Source organism: Peromyscus leucopus, chromosome 10 (genome assembly GCF_004664715.2).
Source record: "Peromyscus leucopus breed LL Stock chromosome 10, UCI_PerLeu_2.1, whole genome shotgun sequence".
Lineage (NCBI taxonomy): Eukaryota > Metazoa > Chordata > Mammalia > Rodentia > Cricetidae > Peromyscus > Peromyscus leucopus.
In genome coordinates, this window is record NC_051071.1 from 74,562,374 (window position 1) to 74,580,507 (window position 18,134).

The 18,134-nt window shown below is 42.5% G+C and overlaps 1 protein-coding gene across 9 annotated transcripts in view; it reads left to right on the forward strand.

Annotated features, from left to right (window-relative positions):
* The window catches only part of Rufy3 (RUN and FYVE domain containing 3), a 79,741-nt gene that overhangs the window by 37,945 nt on the left and 23,662 nt on the right, over positions 1–18,134 (forward strand). For all 9 annotated transcript variants that reach the window (XR_005092347.1, XM_028889563.2, XM_028889791.1 and 6 more), the window contains 6 exons: positions 3,577–3,750; positions 5,235–5,352; positions 6,058–6,159; positions 13,644–13,767; positions 16,517–16,578; positions 17,656–17,721. Coding sequence is in view for 8 of the 9 variants with exons in the window: in XM_028889563.2 (XP_028745396.1) it covers positions 3,577–3,750; positions 5,235–5,352; positions 6,058–6,159; positions 13,644–13,767; positions 16,517–16,578; positions 17,656–17,721 (646 nt within the window). In the remaining variant the exon portion in view is untranslated. The remainder of the gene's footprint in view (positions 1–3,576; positions 3,751–5,234; positions 5,353–6,057; positions 6,160–13,643; positions 13,768–16,516; positions 16,579–17,655; positions 17,722–18,134) is intronic.

Consider the following 18,134-nt stretch of genomic DNA (forward strand, 5'->3'; position numbering starts at 1 on the left):
CCATAAATAATCAGGGTAGAGATGAAGACAAAGTTCGCGTAAATCAGCGTCTTCACGTTAGTTAGATGCTATTTTATTACAAAGGCTTTTTTTTTTAAAGAGCATTCAGATAGTTCCCATCACTCTCTCTAGCCTCTGCTGCTCAGACTGCTTCCACTTCCTCTTCCCACACGTTCCCGAGCCTTGCTGGTGGTGCGTGGTGGTGTTCATTCATGTTTTTATTCTTTTAGCCAGGATCAGGTTTCCTTGTGGCTTTCTACACATCACTGGTTTGGGGTTAACCTCTCCCGCTGCTCCCTGTCCTCAGCTCCCTGCTCTCCCCCACTTAACCCTTTCCGCCTCCGATACCCACCCCCCACTGTCATGCCGCAGGCACCCTGCTGCCCTCCCCCACCTCCACAGTTTCCCCTTTGACTCGGTAATCCCCTTTGTAGTTTCCTTAGGTTCTCACTCGCATAAATGCACATACATGGAAATTAATAACCAAGATCTACATTTAAAAGAGAACATGTGTTTGTCTTTCTGAGCCCAAGCTCTTCCCTTAATTTTCCTGCAGGTTTAACGACCTCATTTTTCTTTCTGTCTGAATAAAATTGCGTTGTGTCTGTGTACTACATTGTCATTGTCCTTCATGAGCTGGTGGACATCTAGACTGGCTCCATTTCCATGCCGTTGTGACTAGAGCAGCAGAGAACGTAGATGTGTAGGTGTCTGCCCTAGACCAGTTGCTCTATAATGAACAAAAAGAGCCAGCTACATCTGGGGCTTGAGAAGATGGCTGAGCTGGCAAGAGGGCGGACTGCTCCACCAGAGGACCCAAGTTCAATTCCCAGCACCCACATGGCAGCCCACAAACCATCTGTAACTCCAGTTGCAGTGTGTCCCATGCCCTCTTCTGGCCTCTGTGGGCACCAGGCACACATGTGGTGCATAGATATAATGTGCCTGCAGAACACCACATACATGAAAAAGAGAGATGTCTGAAGGTAGCCTTAAACATGTTAATGTGCAAGAAATAAGTAATGGTAATACAGACCAATTTTGACATCCACGCAAAGTGTTTCTCTAGAATGTTAACCTAAGCTAGGTGCAAAGGCATTTGTCCTTTATCTTGGCTGCTGAGGATGCATCTTGGCTGCTGAGGATGCTGAGGCATAAAGACTGAATTCAAGACTGGCCTGGACTACATAATGAGACGCTCCCTCTAAAAGTTAGTTAACCCGGTAATTACAATACCTAGGAGAACACTACAACAAAGCAGAATTTTTAGTTAGGGCTGTAAGTCTGTTAGTCTCTAAAGTGAATGTAAATTAGTTTAGGATATGGTCATTTTTGCTTTATTGACTTTTAATGTAAATTAATTTAGGATATGGTCATTTTAGCTTTAGTGACTTACCTATGAAGGAATATATAAATGAAAACACAGTGTGACAAAATGGCCTGTTTTGTCTCGTTGTTTATTTGAATTATGTAAGTGTGGTTTTAGCAGGACTTTGGTCTTATTGAGCAGAGGCTAAGTGTTTCATAGAGCTTTTAGTTTATTTGCACAAATTTGATATGTATGTGCTGATGCTTGGGAGGATACACACTTACACGGTGTATTCCTATGTAATTTCTGTGTATATGCATGCACACATCTTTCATGGCAAATCCAAGTCCAAATACTCCTTTATGGATTGTGGGACCTCCAGACCACAGCACTGTTATGTCCCTGCTCTGTTACCTAAACCGAAAGGGAAGCCGGGCTGGGGCCCCTTAACAGCCCTTGCTGCTCTCAGGGGACCTGGATTCTCTTCCCAGCATATACATGGTGACTCACAAGAGCTACAGTTCCAGGTGATCTGTCATGCTCTCCTGGCCTCCAGAGGTACTGCATGGATGCAGTGTGCTCATATGCAGGCAAAACACTCATTCACATAAAAATAGATCTTAAGACGGGACAATACTTCGACAGTAATAATGAGACAGTGGGTCCATAAGATAATCATGTTAGGACTGGAAATCAACAGCATCTGTTCCCATCAGTTCATTTGTAAGTAGATTGTGGTGGGGGAAGAGCACAGGCGTTGTGGTTCGAGTTGAACCAGGGCATTCTGGACTCTGGTTCTGGCATTGGTCACTGTGTTGTGGACCAGCTGTGTAGCTCATTACAAGAAGCAGTTAAGACCACAGTTGAATATGTCTGGTGATACGTGGATTTAATCCCAGCACTATGGAGGCTCAGGCTGAGACTAAGGATTGTTACTGGTTCTAGTGAAACCTTGTCTGGGGTCGGGGGAGGATCATAATTCTAAGAAGCACACAGTAGTACCTGGATCTTCTGTGATCAAATAGTTTCTCTCTGGTACTAAGAGCCAGACATGGTGTGCTGAGTGTTGAAAACTTGGAAGCTAATTTCTTCTTTCTTTCTTTCTTTCTTTTTTTTTTAAGATTTATTTATTTATTATGTATACACTCTTCTGTCTGCATGTACACCTACCTGCCCAGTAGAAGAGGGCACAGAACTCATTATAGATGGTTGTGAGCTACCATGTGTTTGCTGGGAATTGAACTCAGGACCTCTGGAAGAGCAATCAGTGCTCTTAACCTCAGAGCCATCTCTCCAGCCTGGAAGTTAATTGGACCATACTGTAACAATAGTTTGTAATATTTAATGAACTAATTTAATAACTAATGTCTTGGTTAGCATTAGTATTGCTGTGATGAAACACCATTGCCCCAAAGCAGCTTGGGAAGGAAAGGGTTTATTTGGCTTACATACCCTGAATCACAGTCCATCGAGGGAAGCCAAGACAGGAACTCAAACCAGACAGGAACCTGCAGGCAGCAGCTGATGCAGAGGCCATGGAGGAACATTGGTTACTGGCTTGCTCCTCATGGGTTGGTTTCTCAGCCTGCTTTCTTACAGCTTCTAGGACCACCAGCCCAGGAGTGTCCCCGCCTACAATGGGCTGGGCATTTCCCCATCAATCACTAAGAAAATGCCCTACTGGATTGCCTGCAGCCCGATCTTTTAGAGGCATTTTCTCAGTAGAGGTTCCCTGAGTTGACTCCAGCCTATGTCAGGTAGACATAAACACTAGCAAGCGAGCTGGCCGTGGTGGTGCACTCCTTTCATCCCAGGAGTGATTTGTACTAATGCGAAGAAAGTAAGTGGAACACTCGGAGCAGCTTGTCCAAGCACTTTGCCCACCTTGGTTCTCGTTAGGCACTCCACAGGCTACCAAACAGAGGGCAGTGAATGGCAGCCGAGCCAGCTGTCAGTGTAGCAGAGTTGTAAGCCTTGGAGGTGCCCAGATAGGAACCAAAGGAGTATTTAAGACTTAAAGGCTGATAAAATAATTCAATTTTTCTTTTAAAATGATTCAACAAGGAAACTGACATCTTTTCCTGCAGCACACGGCCGGGAAGAACACAACCAAAACTAATAAGTTGGTGCCAGTTCCTCGGCTCATGACAGGTCACCAGCAGCCTGAGCCACCATTGCGTTTGTGCCATCAATGCAGGCATCGGTGTGGTGAAGTGATACTGTTTCATGGTGTGCTCTCCACTAAGTAGTGCATTCCCTCCCCGCAGATCCTAATTACCTCATGGCTAACGAACGCATGAACCTGATGAACATGGCAAAGCTGAGCATCAAGGGCCTGATCGAGTCAGCGCTGAACCTGGGGCGGACCCTGGACTCCGACTACGCGCCTCTCCAGCAGTTCTTCGTGGTGATGGAGCACTGTCTGAAGCACGGCTTGAAAGGTGGGCTGCGGCCTCGGAGTGCAAGCTCGCGGCCAGTCCTCAGCAGTGCCCAGCTGGAAAGAAAGCCTTTTCTGTGGAGGCAACAAATGAAAACCTTGCATGAGTAGTATTAATGGACTTGGCCTGTGGCTCACACCTTCACTTCCCAGCACTTAGCAGGCAGAGGCAGACACATTTCTGTGGGTTCAGGACTAGCCTGCTTATCGAGCAAGTTTCATGCCAGCCAGGGCTACATCATAATAAGAGACCTTGTCTTAAAAAAAAAAAAAACAGTGGAATACAACCTGTATAGGAGCAGAATTTTAATTGACTTAAAGGACTTATAGTACGTAAAAGTACTTTTGATGTTAGAGCTGAAAAGTCCCTCATAAATAAGCAAATCAAGATGGCCGCTCCATCTGATTGAGGGAAAATAGACCTGCCTAGAATGGACTGATTACCCGCCCAGGTCATAAGTTGAGGCAGAGTGCTGCTGGAGTCGGGTTTCCTGCTCGCTCACTTAACCAGTGTTGGGGTAGGCCCTGGTCTAAGTCTCCCTGTTTCCTTCCTCCCTCCCTTTTCAGTATTCAGTTTTTCATGGGGATATTTTCTTCACTAATACTACATGGTTTTAAGGACTAAATCATTAAATATTATTATAGGACTAGATCACAAATCCTTTTTTAGTTTAATTTTACTTTGTATGTATATGGGTGTTCTGTCTGCATGTCTGCCTGTGTACCATGTTTGTGCCTGGTGACTACAGAGACCAGAGATAGCATCAGGTCCCCTGGAACTGTAGTTACAGACCGTACTGAGCTGCCATGTGGGTGCTGGGAGTTGTTTCTGGGTCTTCTACAAGAACAGCCAATGTCTTCATTGCTGAGCCATCTTTCCAGCCCCAATCACAAATTCTTCTTTAAAAAAGGAAGAACTGAGTCTTGGAAGTACAGATTTTTATTTTTGTAAATTTTTATCTATTATGAAACCATAATTTTTACATGTGTTTCTGTGTATATATCTGGGTGCACACGTGTATGGGTGTGTGTGTGTGTGTATGTGTATGGGCCAGAGATTGACGGTGAGTATCTTTTTCTGTTCTCCACTCTATTTACTAGCAAAGGGTCTTTGCAGTCTGGAACTCACAGACTTGACTAGTGTAGCTAGCCAGCTTGCCCGAGAATTCCCCGTCTCGATCCTCCTTGTGAGGGGATCATGGGCCAGCCACCATACCCACCTGGCTTTTACATGGGCTTTAGGGATCCCAACTCTGGCCCCCACTTGTGTGGCAAACACTTATTCACTGAGCCATCTCTTCAGCCTGCATGGATAATTTTTAAACTAATGGCGTAGGATTGGATGCCTAGAACAGATGTTGGAGAGAGAGGATGAGAGAGTGTGAATACCTGTGCAAGCACAGATATACAAGCACCTTGATATGTATGTAGTAGAGAGTGTTTATGTTGGAAAGAATATTAAACTGCTGTTTTGTTTTGTTTCCTTAGCCAAGAAAACTTTTCTTGGACAAAATAAATCCTTCTGGGGGCCCCTCGAGCTGGTAGAAAAGCTTGTTCCGGAAGCTGCAGAGATAACAGCGAGTGTTAAAGACCTCCCAGGACTTAAGTGAGTCTCAGGCTGTTTTCTCTCTCTCCTTGAAAACTGGGGCTAATGATACTGTGCACATTTTTACAACAATCCAACTCTGGAATGTTGTTACCACTAGACACTGTGAAGAAATGTGTACTCTTGAAGGGTGCTTACTGAAGAAGGGTCAGCCATCTTCATGTCAATACCAGACATCTCTGTTTTATTAACCTAGGGAGATGTTATGACTGGCTTGATTTCAGAAAAACGACTGTATTCTATGGTTTTTAAAGCCAAGATTAAGTGAGCCTCAGAACATAGGGCCTGCCTTCAAACCTGGAGGGGGAAAAAGAAGTAGAGATTAGCTTCCCACAGGAATCTGGTTTAATGTTAATTGGATAAAGCACAATTTGCCTGTGCCCCTCTAAGTATCTGGGTTTTCTTACATAATCCACTCTAAACTCAGGTTTCATCAGCTACTAAACTGATGGGACTTTTCCAGGTGAGCAGAAGAGTGCTCTGGTCTCTGGACTACAGCACATTTACTTACTAATACAAATACAAGATCATTTGTCCCAAACACCCAAGACTCACGATCCCACACAGTTACACGTGCAAGCACAGGTGGGGGACCTTGCGAAGGGCTTTAGTGTTAACTACTGTAAGACGTGTCCTGTCCCACACTGGACCCGCCCTGCTGCCCTTGCTTGTCTCCTTAGTCACGTGGTTTCTGTGCTCTTGTAGGACACCAGTCGGCAGAGGAAGAGCCTGGCTTCGTTTGGCATTAATGCAAAAGAAGCTTTCTGAGTATATGAAAGCCTTGATCAATAAGAAGGAACTTCTCAGGTATGAACACAAGTCAAACTTTCTTCTTGACGAGTTCTGCCGATATCATACGGAGTCAAATCATAGAAACTTGCTGATTATGTAGGTCAGAAACACTTGATATGTGTAGCAGCTTCATCAGGTCTCTGTACCACAGCTCACACACTCACTCATAGTCCCAAAAGGGTGTTTTATACAATGTATGTTCTCTGTGGCTGTGACTATATGCGTTCCTTTGTAGGGCAGTTCAAAGTTTTGTACCACCAGAAAACAAGGAAATCTTATGACAAGAAGTTGACATTCATTTCATATGTGCCATTAAAAAACATTCATATAGATCATGAATTGCCTAGGTTACATAGCAAATCCCTGTCCACAAATAAAAGGCAACCTATAGAGTGAAGGAGATGTTTGTAATAATTATTTTATAAATATATTATTTACATGTTCAACAAAGAATGTACATAATAAGGGATTCTACTGGCTGGCATAGTAGTGCATGCCTTTAATCCTGACACTTGGGAGGCAGAGGCAGGAGGATCTCTGTGAGTTCACGACCAGCCTGGTCTAGAACGTAAGCTTCAGGACAGCATAGAAAGACTGTATGAATAATAATAGTAATAATAATAATAATAATAACTCTACTAAAGTAAAAAACTACAAACATATGAAGACAAACAGAAAATTTAAGCTTCAAAAAGAAAAAATGGGCTGGGCTGTGGTGATGCACGCCTTTAATCCCAGCATTTGGGAGGTAGAGGCAGGTGGATCTCTGTGAGTTCAAGGCTAGCCTGGACTACAAAGTGAGTTCTAGGACAATCAGTGCTACACAGAGATACCCTGTCTCGGAAAAATAAAAAAATTAAAAAGTGACTAGTAAACATAGAAAAAGGTGTGTGACTTCATCCACCATCATAAAAGTGCATATGAAAACATGATACAGGAGTCAGCAAGATGACTGAGGGGTTAAAAATCACTTGTCCATGAGCCTGGTACCAGAGTTCAAGTCCCAGGACACACATGGTAGAAGGCGAGGACCAATTCCTGCAAACTGTCTTCTGAATTTCATGCACATGCTGTATGTAGCACATACACCCATACACAAACACAGTAAGTAAATACATGTAATAAAACAAGGAGATACTGGTATTTATTCAAAATAACCAAAATGGAAGGGCAGATGGTACCAACTGTTGGCCAGGTGTGATGTCACACACCTGTAATCCAACACCAGGACATATGAAGGATTGCTCCAAGTTCTAGGCCACCCAGGCCTGCATAGTGAGACTCTGTCTCTATATATACATTATATATATCATATGCATGCATGTATGTAATGTTAGGAAGGATATGAGGTAACTTTCTGCTGATGGGAGAGTTAATTGGCACAGAAGACTTGAGGAACTATTTGATACTGTCTGTAAGGCTGAGCATATGCCCTTCTTCTCATGCAACTTGGTTCAGTGACCTGGTTATCATAGCCAGTAGAAATGCATTGTGTCCAGTGGAAGTGCATGAACAAAATGGTTATAGATGTTTGTAATAGCCACAGATGTGTCTGTTACACAGTTAATTACAAGCATGTCTTACAGTGTACTGACCCTAGTTACAATAACCAATATAAATACGTTATGTTCAACAAAATCCATGAACAACAGTTTTCATAGAAGCCAGCAAGATGGCTCAGTGGGCAAAGGTGTTTGCCACCAAGCCTGAAGACCTGAATTCGATCCCTGGTACACACATGGTAGAAAGAAAAAACTGACTCCTGTAGACTGTCCTCTGACTTCCACACCTGTGCATGTACACAAATAAATAAATGCAATTGTTTAAAAGTTTTAAAATAATTTTCATAGTCATTACAATGTTTGTAATAAACCCCAAGTATCTATTTACAATAGAATAGATAAATAAATTGTACCATGTATATATGATGTAACATGTAGCAGCTATGTATAGTAACATGGATTAATCCTATTGAGTATAATGTTAGGCAGACTAATGAGTCACAAAAATACGTGTTGTTGCATTTACATAAAGTTCAGAAACATGTACAAAAGCTATCTTTCCTGATAGAAAAGAGACTCATCTTAGCCAGGTACAGTAGAGTAGTCAGAACCAAGCCTGAGCGGGCTTCTGAGTTTCTGCTGTAAATTGCTTAATCTGGGTGCTGGTTTAATGAGTGTGTTCTCTTCAATACATCTGGTGGCTGGACATGATGGGGCATGCCTGTCATAAGACATTCCAGACGTAAGGGCTAGACTTCTACAGGAGAGTCAAGAATTAAAAGTCACCTTCAGCTACTTAACTAGTTAAAGACCATCCTGGACTACATGAGAATCTGCCTCAAAACAAACGTGTGTGTGCATGTGTATGTGTACAGTGGCTTAAAATGTGTGTGTGTGTGCATACATATACAATGGAAAACACATACTTTTTAGGCCAAAAGAAATTCAAATATGGCGCTGGAGAGATGGCCCAGAGGTTAAGAGCACTGCTTGCTCTTCCAAAGGTCCTGAGTTCGATTCCCAGCATCCACATGGTGGCTCACAACCATCTGTAATGAGATCTGGTGCCCTCTTCTGGCTTGCAGGGATATGTGCAGACAGAACACTGTATATATAATAAATAAATCTTTAAAAAAGAAAGAAGGAAAGAAAGAAAAAGAAGGAAGGAAGGAAAGAAAAAGAAAGAAAGAAAGAAACAAAGAGAAAGAAAGAAAGAGAGAGAGAGAGAGAGAAAGAAAGAAAGAAAGAAAGAAAGAAAGAAAGAAAGAAAGAAGAAAGAAAGAAAGGAAGAAAGGAAGAAAGAAAGGAAAGAAAGAAGCAAGCTGGCCCTGGAGAATAGCATAAGGAAAAGCATGTCATAAGAGTGTAAAGGGGAAGAGTTGGGGATTTAGCTTAGTGGTAGAGTGCTTGCCTAGCAAGTGCAAGGCCCTGGGTTCAGTCCTCAGCTCTGGAAAAAAAAAAAAGAAAAAGAAAAAAAAGGGGGTATAAAGGGGTGACTAGGTCCCAGGGAGCATCATGTTGGTACTGCTGCAGCTACAAATGCCGGTATTGTGTTCTTCCTGAGAAAGGGACAGAACGGGAGAATGAGAACTGACCCAGTCAGCAGAGCAGGGGCTCAACTTCATAGGAATCAAGTCTTGAGGTGGCAGGAGTCTAGCGCTCAGGCTGCAGGTAGCTCAAGCAGTGTTCTTCACCAAAACCGTATGCTTCTAAATGGGGTCTGAAATATTAACGCTTGTCCTTGAGAACTGGATGGAGAGGGTTTTGCTATATAGAACTTCATTCCATTTAATTCAACAATTAAACTCCTGAGTATGTCTAACAAAAATGCATCTGTGATGCTCAGTAGAGTGGCATGCACCTTTAATTCCAGCACTAGGGTGCAGAGGCAAGTGGATCTCTGTGAGTTCGAGGGCAGCCTGGTCTACATAGTGTTCTAGGCCAACCAAGGCCATATAATGGGACTCTGTGTTCTGAGAAACACTACAACTTCCATACACTGTGGACAACCCAGGTACCAGCCAGTGATAATAAACCAGGTGTGAGAGCAAACACCTGTGAGTCTAGCCAGCACTCAGAAGGCTCAAGCAGGGGGATCCTGAGTTCAAGGCCAGCATGGACCTGTAGCTGGAGTTTTCCTGCCTGGCCCACAGTCAGGACAAATCTTTGTTACCTGCCAGTCCCACAGCCGCTCAGACCCAACCAAGTAAACACAGAGATTTATATTGCTTACAAACTGTATGGCCGTGGCAGGCTTCTTGCTAACTGTTCTTTTTTTTTTTTTTTTTTTTTTAAGATTTATTTATTATATATACAGTGTTCTGCCTACATGTTTGCCTGCAGGCCAGAAGAGGGCACCAGACCTCATTACAGATGGTTGTAAGCCACCATGTGGTTGCTGGGAATTGAACTCAGGACCTTTGGAAGAATAGCCAGTGCTCTTAACCACTGAGCCATCTCTCCAGCCCTTGCTAACTGTTCTTATAGCTTAAATTAATCCATTTTTATAAATCTATACCTTGCCACGTGGCTCATGGCTTACTGGCATCTTCACATTCCGCTTGTCCTGGAGGTGGCTGGCATTGACTCCTTCTGCCTTCCTGTTCTTTCTTTTCTCCTCTCTGTTAGTCCTGCCTATACTTCCTGCCTAGCCAGGGCCAATCAGTGTTTTCTTTATTGACCAATCAGAGCAACACATTTGCCATACAGAACATTCCACAGCATGGACCCATAGTAAAGTCCAAGCCATCCTGTCCTAGATAACCAAAACTAAAAGTAGAATGGATATTCCTATCATATAGTACAGCCCAGCAATGAAAACAAATGAACTACAGTTATATACATCACAATTATCTTGTAAAATATTACACAAAATTCCAAATCCAAAGAAAAGTCAGGTTCTGTATAATTCACTACAAAAGTTCAGAGATGGTTAAATCATTCTGTGGTGGCAGAAAGCAGGGTAGTGGTTATCTTGGGGAGGGGAGGACAGGGATGGGGGAAGAGGAAGGTTTCTAAGAGTCTTTCTCTGGTTCAGTTAGTAATTGCACATATGAATGTGGCTCTTGAGAAATTCATACACTTACACATGCATGATTTACTTATCCTTCTGTACCTACGTTAAATTTCAAGTCAGAGAGTTCTCTCTGACGCTTTTGAAATGTGTGATGTTGGCACGCGGCCGTGCTCAGCTCCCGAGCTAGTGTGGAGAATGGTGAAGGTGCAGTCTGAGATCCAGCTGTTCCGGAGCGCTGTTGACGCCGTTCTGCTGAATCTCCTTCAGAGGCTGTCAGAGAACACACCAGCACATGATTAGTCGCTGAGAGAGTTGGTAAACCTGCCAGCAGTGTGCTGCTTTGAGCTGTTTTATCATTCGCTAATATACTTTGTAGAGCCAAAGAAGAAACAAGAAACTAAATTCCGGGTCCTACCCTAGTGGTTTCCAGAGATTGAGGGCGACCTTGTGTGAGGACTCCCCAGGGACTTACTGGACACCAATAGAGTAGAGTGTTTTTTCAAAACTTGATGCCAAGGTGGTGAAAGTTGTATGGCATGTCTCTGGGTCCTTTTGTTGTTTGGTTTTGGCTTTGGGGGTTGGAGGTTAAGCACAAAAACTCAAACATGTTACACATGCACACATGGTTTGCCTTGGAGCAGGGTTGCATTTGGTGTTTTTAGAGGGTTTGCCTATATAATCCAGACAGGACTTGGATTCAGAATCCTCCCAGATGCTGGGGTTATAGGCGTGCACCACCAAGATTGACTTCAAAAAGCTCTGTGAGTATGTGTGTGTGTAGACAAGGTCTCATGGCTAGCTCAGTTTGACCTGGAATTTACCATGTGGTCTGAGCTTGCACTCATAATCTTTCTGCTTTGCCTCCCAAGTCCTAGGATTATAATTGTGAGACACCACATCCAAACCGGAAAACTTAGACAAGATAATACCGTGGTAGCCCTGTTGGCCTGGAACTTACTATGAAGACCAGGTTGACCCCTAAAAGCATTTCAGTAGACTGGTTTTGGAGCCATTATAGATTCATAGCAATAGAGTTCAAGGTACAGAGACAGAACGCATGCACGCACGCATGCACACACAGAGGCGTATCTTGGTCTGTAGTTTGCATTAGGGCTCACTCTTGTGCTGTACGTTCTGTGAATTCTGAAAGTGTGTCGTTGCTCTCATGGTCTTAGGTTCTACTATTTATGCCTCTCATTCAGCTCTAATCCTAATCACTTTCCTGTCTCTTTGGTTTGCCCTTTCCAGAATATCAGCCAGTTAAAATCATAAATATAGGGGCTGGAGAGAGAGCTCAGCAGTTAAAAGCACTGGCTGTTCTTCCACAGGTCCTGAGTTCAATTCCCAGCAACCACATGGTGGCTCACAACCATCTGTAATGAGATCTGGCACCCTCTTCTGGCCTGAAAGGACACATGCAGGCAGAACACTGTATACATAATAAATAAATAAATCTTTAATAAATAAAAAATCATAAATGTATATAGCCCTTTCACTTAGTAATATACACCTAAGGTGCTCTATGATTTTTCATGGCTTAGGAACTCACTTTTAGTGCTAAATAATATTCCATCCTTTCTGTGTTTGTTTATCCATCTTAGTTGCTTCCAATTTTTAAGTAAAGCTGCTCTCAGCACCCTGTGCAGGTTTTTGTGTGGCTGTGAGCTTCCAGCGTGTCTCATTCATTCCAGAGTGAATGCTAAGAAACGTAGTTGTTAGATCATACAGTGTTTGGATAATATAGGTGTTTAACCATCTGTGGGTTTTGAAGACTCTCTGCCCCTTCATAATTTTCTAAATACTTGGGGTGTTTGCTTTGCTTTTTTGTCTCTGGGCTCTGTGGTGGTAAAAGCTCAGGCCTCCTGTTTCAGGGAGGGGCTGGCTAAAAAAGGGGAGTTTGCTAAATAATCACATAATACAGTGGGATACTATAAAACTAATGTAAACAAAATTATAGGAAATTATTTTTTGAAGTAAATATTTATAAGCCAGAAACTACTTTCAAATTTAATTACAATGGTATAATTGCTCTTTTGTTAATTATGACATATTTGCATATATGATATAATGATATACATATTACAAAGTATATGTGTTTCATAAGTTATCAGACATCTTAAATCACTGGTAGATGGAATTAAAAGGTTTCATATGCATCTCTTTTATCTTCTTTTTTTGTAATAAGAACTAATTTATAATTATATAATATATAATTATAACTAATAAGTTCTAAAGGAAATGAGTCTTTAAAACTTTGAGATTATCTTCAGGCTATTTACTGTACATATTATTTGGTAGGCAACTGTAGGGCTGGGTGGAGCTTGGTGGTAGAGGACTTTCGGAGCATTCAGAAAGATCAGGGTTCAGTCTCCAGCAGAGCCTCATTTTCTAGCCATATATGTGTGTATAATATATATGTGTGTGGTGTGTGTGTGTGTATGTATTACAATTTGCATTTTAAAAGATTCACTCATTAAAGAAATGTGCTTAAAATATAGTTAGAAGAAAATAGTTTTTTAAAAGAAAAGAATGTCACCGGGTGGTGGTGGCACACGGTTTTAATCCCAACACTCAGGAGGCAGAGGCAGACGAATCTTTGTGAGTTCGAGGCCAGCCTGGTCTAGAGAGCAAGATCTAGGAAAGACACCAAAACTACACAGAGAAACCCTGTCTTGAAAAACCAAAAAAAAAAAAAGGTCTTGAAGTGCATGAACGCTTGCAGCCTTGTCCCATGTCATCATGAACACAGACCAATCAGTTGAGTCCGTCTATTTGCCTCAACCACAGCAGCTCCCAGTGACACTTTTCCAGCCCAGCTATCTAGTACCTGCAGGGTTTACTCATGTGCCTCTTCCCAGAAATGTCTGCTTACAAAAGTACTCTCAGGATGCCCATGCTCATCAATGAGACGGGAGGTTTTCTCCTTGCTTCGTGCCTCATTGGAGTGCCTTGTGATGATGCTGTGTGGGTGTCTGTTGCAGTGAGTTCTATGAAGCCAATGCCCTCATGATGGAAGAAGAAGGAGCTATTATTGCTGGTCTTCTGGTGGGTCTGAATGTCATCGATGCCAATTTCTGTATGAAAGGAGAAGACCTGGACTCTCAGGTATGGGAAGACTCTGATATAACCAGTGGTGTCACCCTGTGTCCTGTCTCCTCAGGGCCTGGATTGATTAGATCATACCAACCGAGTTAAAAGACACTGTGAGCATCAAAACCAGGATTTCACCTTCTCACTTGGTTGTTCCTATAAAGTTAATATGCCTTTGAAGTGAGAAACCGCTCTGCACACTTTGAGATCATTAACGGAAAAGCTCTTTAGTGTGTGACCGGTTCTGGTTAAGCACATAAGGGAGCCAGCCTCAAGTGGTAACTTACCAGTTTATCTGTATGGGCCCCAGGCTTGTGCAGTGTACACATATTGTCATCCTTAAATCCCCGTCAGGTCTCAGCCCCAGGTTACACTGTGAACCATTTCAACAGAGCTAGGAAAGTGTAAGTCTGGCCGTTTGGGCAGATGGGAGATTTACCCAGTGCAGATAATGCCTGATTTCTTGAGTACACCAGTGTTGTTCTTTTCAAATAGTTGTTACCCAGGTTCAGCTTGCCTCGCTGTCAGCATTGTGCTTTTCCTGTGAAGAGCACTGGGGACTTAATGGCAGACCAGGATTTAATGATGGCTGTGACCCTCTCACTGGGGACTTAATGGCAGACCAGGATTTAATGATGGCTGTGACCCTCTGGTGTTCCTCGAGCCCCTTAGAGGCTGTTTTTTGTTATGGAATGGTCCTAATGGCCAGTTGAGAGTCAGAATTGTCTCCTTTTGGTGTGGAAATGGAGTCTCATTGGAGGTCAGTCTTGATGAACAGACATTAGCAGAAACTTTCTCAGCAGCCCTAAACTTCCAATTGAGGAACAAAATGTTCTTTCTCTCAGTTTCTAACAAGCCTGGTCAGTACATTATGGTTTTCCAGTCATATTGGAGGCAGTGTCTCCTTAGATAAATTAACTTCCTATAACTTATTTTTCCCACGCAAATTTATTAGTAAATCCTTCCTAACATCAGTTGTCCTGACTCAAGTTCCTCTGCATCTCAGTGTGAATATAAAAAAATAAGATTTTTGTCTTTTTCAAGCTCTTGCCTTCTTGGGTGTACCTCCTTTAATATAAGGATCTAAGTTAAAAGCCAGGCTCGAATAGGAGTGCCGTGAAGGCGCTAAAGCTCGACTACTTAGTTTCAAATCTGTCTTATTTTCTAGCTGAGTACATCTTGTAGTTGGTTTTGGTGCTTTCCATGTCTTGATATATACAGGTAAAAAAGGGTAGTTAGAGGGGTTCTTGTGAGCCATAAAGGAGTTTGTAAATGCAGTTCACCTTGGTCAGGGCCATGCTTGAGTTAATTGCCCAATAATAAAGAGTTTTCACTGAGACTATTTTCACCCCTTCTGTAGGAAACAATGTGATGGGTTTGTTCCGTTTTACTCAGGGAAAATAGGAAAGGATATGCTGTGTGACTTGGGTTTTTAAAAAGAACTAAGTTGTGTAATGAAGTGGCAGATCTGAAAAATGAAGATGTTCCTCATTGAAAGTTGGAACAGACACCAAAGTGTTAGTAGTGGTCATTTGGGGCGGTGTGAAGAATGTGGGTATTTAAATTGCTTTTGTTTTTCTGATCCTGTGAAGCATAAACAAGGGAATAGGTGTTGTTTTTTAATTATAGCTATAATGGTTTTATTATTTTTTGACATTATAGTGTAATTACATCATTTCTCTCTTCCCTTTCCTCCCTCCATATCCTGTAATCACCCCCTCCTTAGTCTCTTTCGAATCATAGGCCCCCTTTTTAATTGTGTTACATGCATATGTGTATGCATGTATATCCCATAAATATAACCTGCTCCGTCTGGGTACTGTGACGTGTGTGTGTGTGTTTTCAGGGCTGACCATTTGGTAGTGGAGCACACGCCGCTGGTGTGCTCTTCCCCAGAGGAGACTGTCCCTCCTCCTGTCCGCAGTCCTTAGTGACCTGGAGTTCTTCCTGTGGGCTTGGGGCCTGACAGTCCCCTGTCCACTGTGACATGTCTTTTGTTACTGTCCTTGGTCACCTCAGGCTTAGGCGATCGTGTTGGGGAGACTTTGTGATTTAGTTTCTGAGTATAAATTTTTAAACTGTGAAACTGAATAGGTGACCACAGAGGGGGACATGGGGTGCTGACAAAGATGGAGGAGGTCCAAAGGTCACATGTGCTCTGAAAGTGCAAAGGAAGCTCTAGGGCGAGAAGGGGGGGAGCAGGGACAGGGCAATGGGGAGTGTGCAGTGAAGCCCAGTTCTTTGCAAGCTCATAGAAATTAAGTTAAAAATAACTTTTAAAAAGTTTTTCCTAGAAGAAAATAAAATCAGTAGCAGAATGCCTGAAAAAGAGAAAGAAAATTTAAACCTTATTCTTTATGTTCACTGTCATGAATTGTCTTCTCTTTTTCTTTTTCTTTTGTTGTTATTTTTGGTGGTGATGGTGTGTGTGGGGTGTGTGTGTGTGTGTGTGTGTGTGTGTGGTGTGTGTGTGTGTGTGTGTGTGTGTGTGTGTGTGTGTGTGTGTTGGGCGTGGACTAAGAGTTTGTGCCTGTTAGGGGAATGCTCTGCTATTGAGCTGCACCCTCAACCCCTGTGACTTACCTTGGCTCTTCTAATTTCTCCCTTTACCATTATATTCAGAGTAAAATGTTAAATGTTTATCACATACGTTCTAGTGATTGTCGTGGTTGTGTTGTTTTTGAATGCCTAGAAAGCAACATTGTTTTATGTCTTGAGAATAGTATCATATTTTTTTATTAACTTCTGAACATTTTCTCTGTAGGTTGGAGTTATAGATTTTTCTATGTATCTCAAAGATGGAAACAGCAGTAAAGGTAGTGAAGGGTATGTATGAAGAAATTGTGCTTCTCTTCCTCTCAGATGTAGCATATTTTTCCTTGGCTAGTTTATAACAATGTTGTATTAGCAGATTAGAAGAATTTTTGATTACATAACTTAATACAGTCTTGACAAAAATATCTGATTATTGGGCCTATGATTAAAAGGACTTTTAGGTGAATGACTCTCCGGCTAGGTATTTCAGGGGTAGACATAATAAAGATATATAAAGTCAATTCAATTCTCCATATTGTTTGGTTTTTGTTTTTCTGGTAGAGTTGCATACTCTAGCTCAGACTGACCTAGGGCTCCCCATGTAGATCAGGCTGGCCTTGAACTCACGGCTTCCCTGCTGCCTCTGCTTCTCAGCATAGGATCCAAAGGTGTGAAATCACCGTACCCAGCCAGTTCTCCAATAACTTGAAGTAGGGCTTGAAAATTTGGACAAGCTCAGCATTGCTGTGCCCTGCCTATGTCCTACTGTGGGAGGCTGAGCCTGGATGACCAGAAACTCAAAAAAAGAAACAAGCCAGGCATGATGGTGCACACCTTTAATCCCAACACTCAAGAGGCAGAGACAGGCAGATCTCTGTGCATTCCAGGACAACCAGAGCTGCATAGAGAGACCCTGTATTTAAAAAAATAAAATCAATAAACAGGGGCTGGTGAGATGGCTCAGTGGATAAGAGCACTGGCTGCTCTTCCAGAGGACCTGGGTTCCGTTCCCAGCACCCCATATCGTGGCCCACAACCATCTGTAACTTCAGTTCCAGGGGACCCAAGGGTACTGCACACACTTGGTGCAGACATCCGCAAAGGCAAAACATGCATTCACACAAAATAGTTTTTAAAATATCTTGACCCTTATGAAAGCCTTACTAATGTGGGTTGTTTTTCCCACTTTTGAACCACTGACTCTTCCTTGTTGAGATGTCAAAATAATGATGTATCAAGTGTGACTTCTAGTTCAGTGTGTCTGTGCCCAGCAGGCTCACACTTTAGGAAAAGCTCGGATGAAAGATGTATCTTGGTATTTCTATCACTTCTCTTACTTCTATTTCTGCCATTATTTTTTTCCTACAGGGATGGTCAGATTACTGCAATTCTAGACCAGAAGAACTACGTAGAAGAACTCAACAGACACTTGAAGTAAAGGATGAATAAAATTCTTTTATTGGGGGTTTATTAAGAGAGCAAGGAATCAGAAAACAATGAGCAATGAAGACCCATTTGGTCAAAGTTCAGCAGATTCACAGAAAAATCCATTTGCCATTCACAGAGCTAAGTACTGGATAAGTTAGGTAACTTTTGGTGGAAGGCAGTAAAGGATTATCCTGAGATTGTAACTCTGGAGGTTAAGTAAGTATATTCGATTAAGAATTATAAAATGTGACCCGAATGCGTGATCCTGGCCTCCGATAAAGCACCGACCACAGTACTGGCCTTGGGTAAACCATCTCGTGTTCCCGTGTGTTTCTCACTTCCACACTCAGTTGATAGTCGCTTTCCCTCTCTGCTTTCACTACCACTGATTTATCAGGTACTCACCAGACACTTCAGAC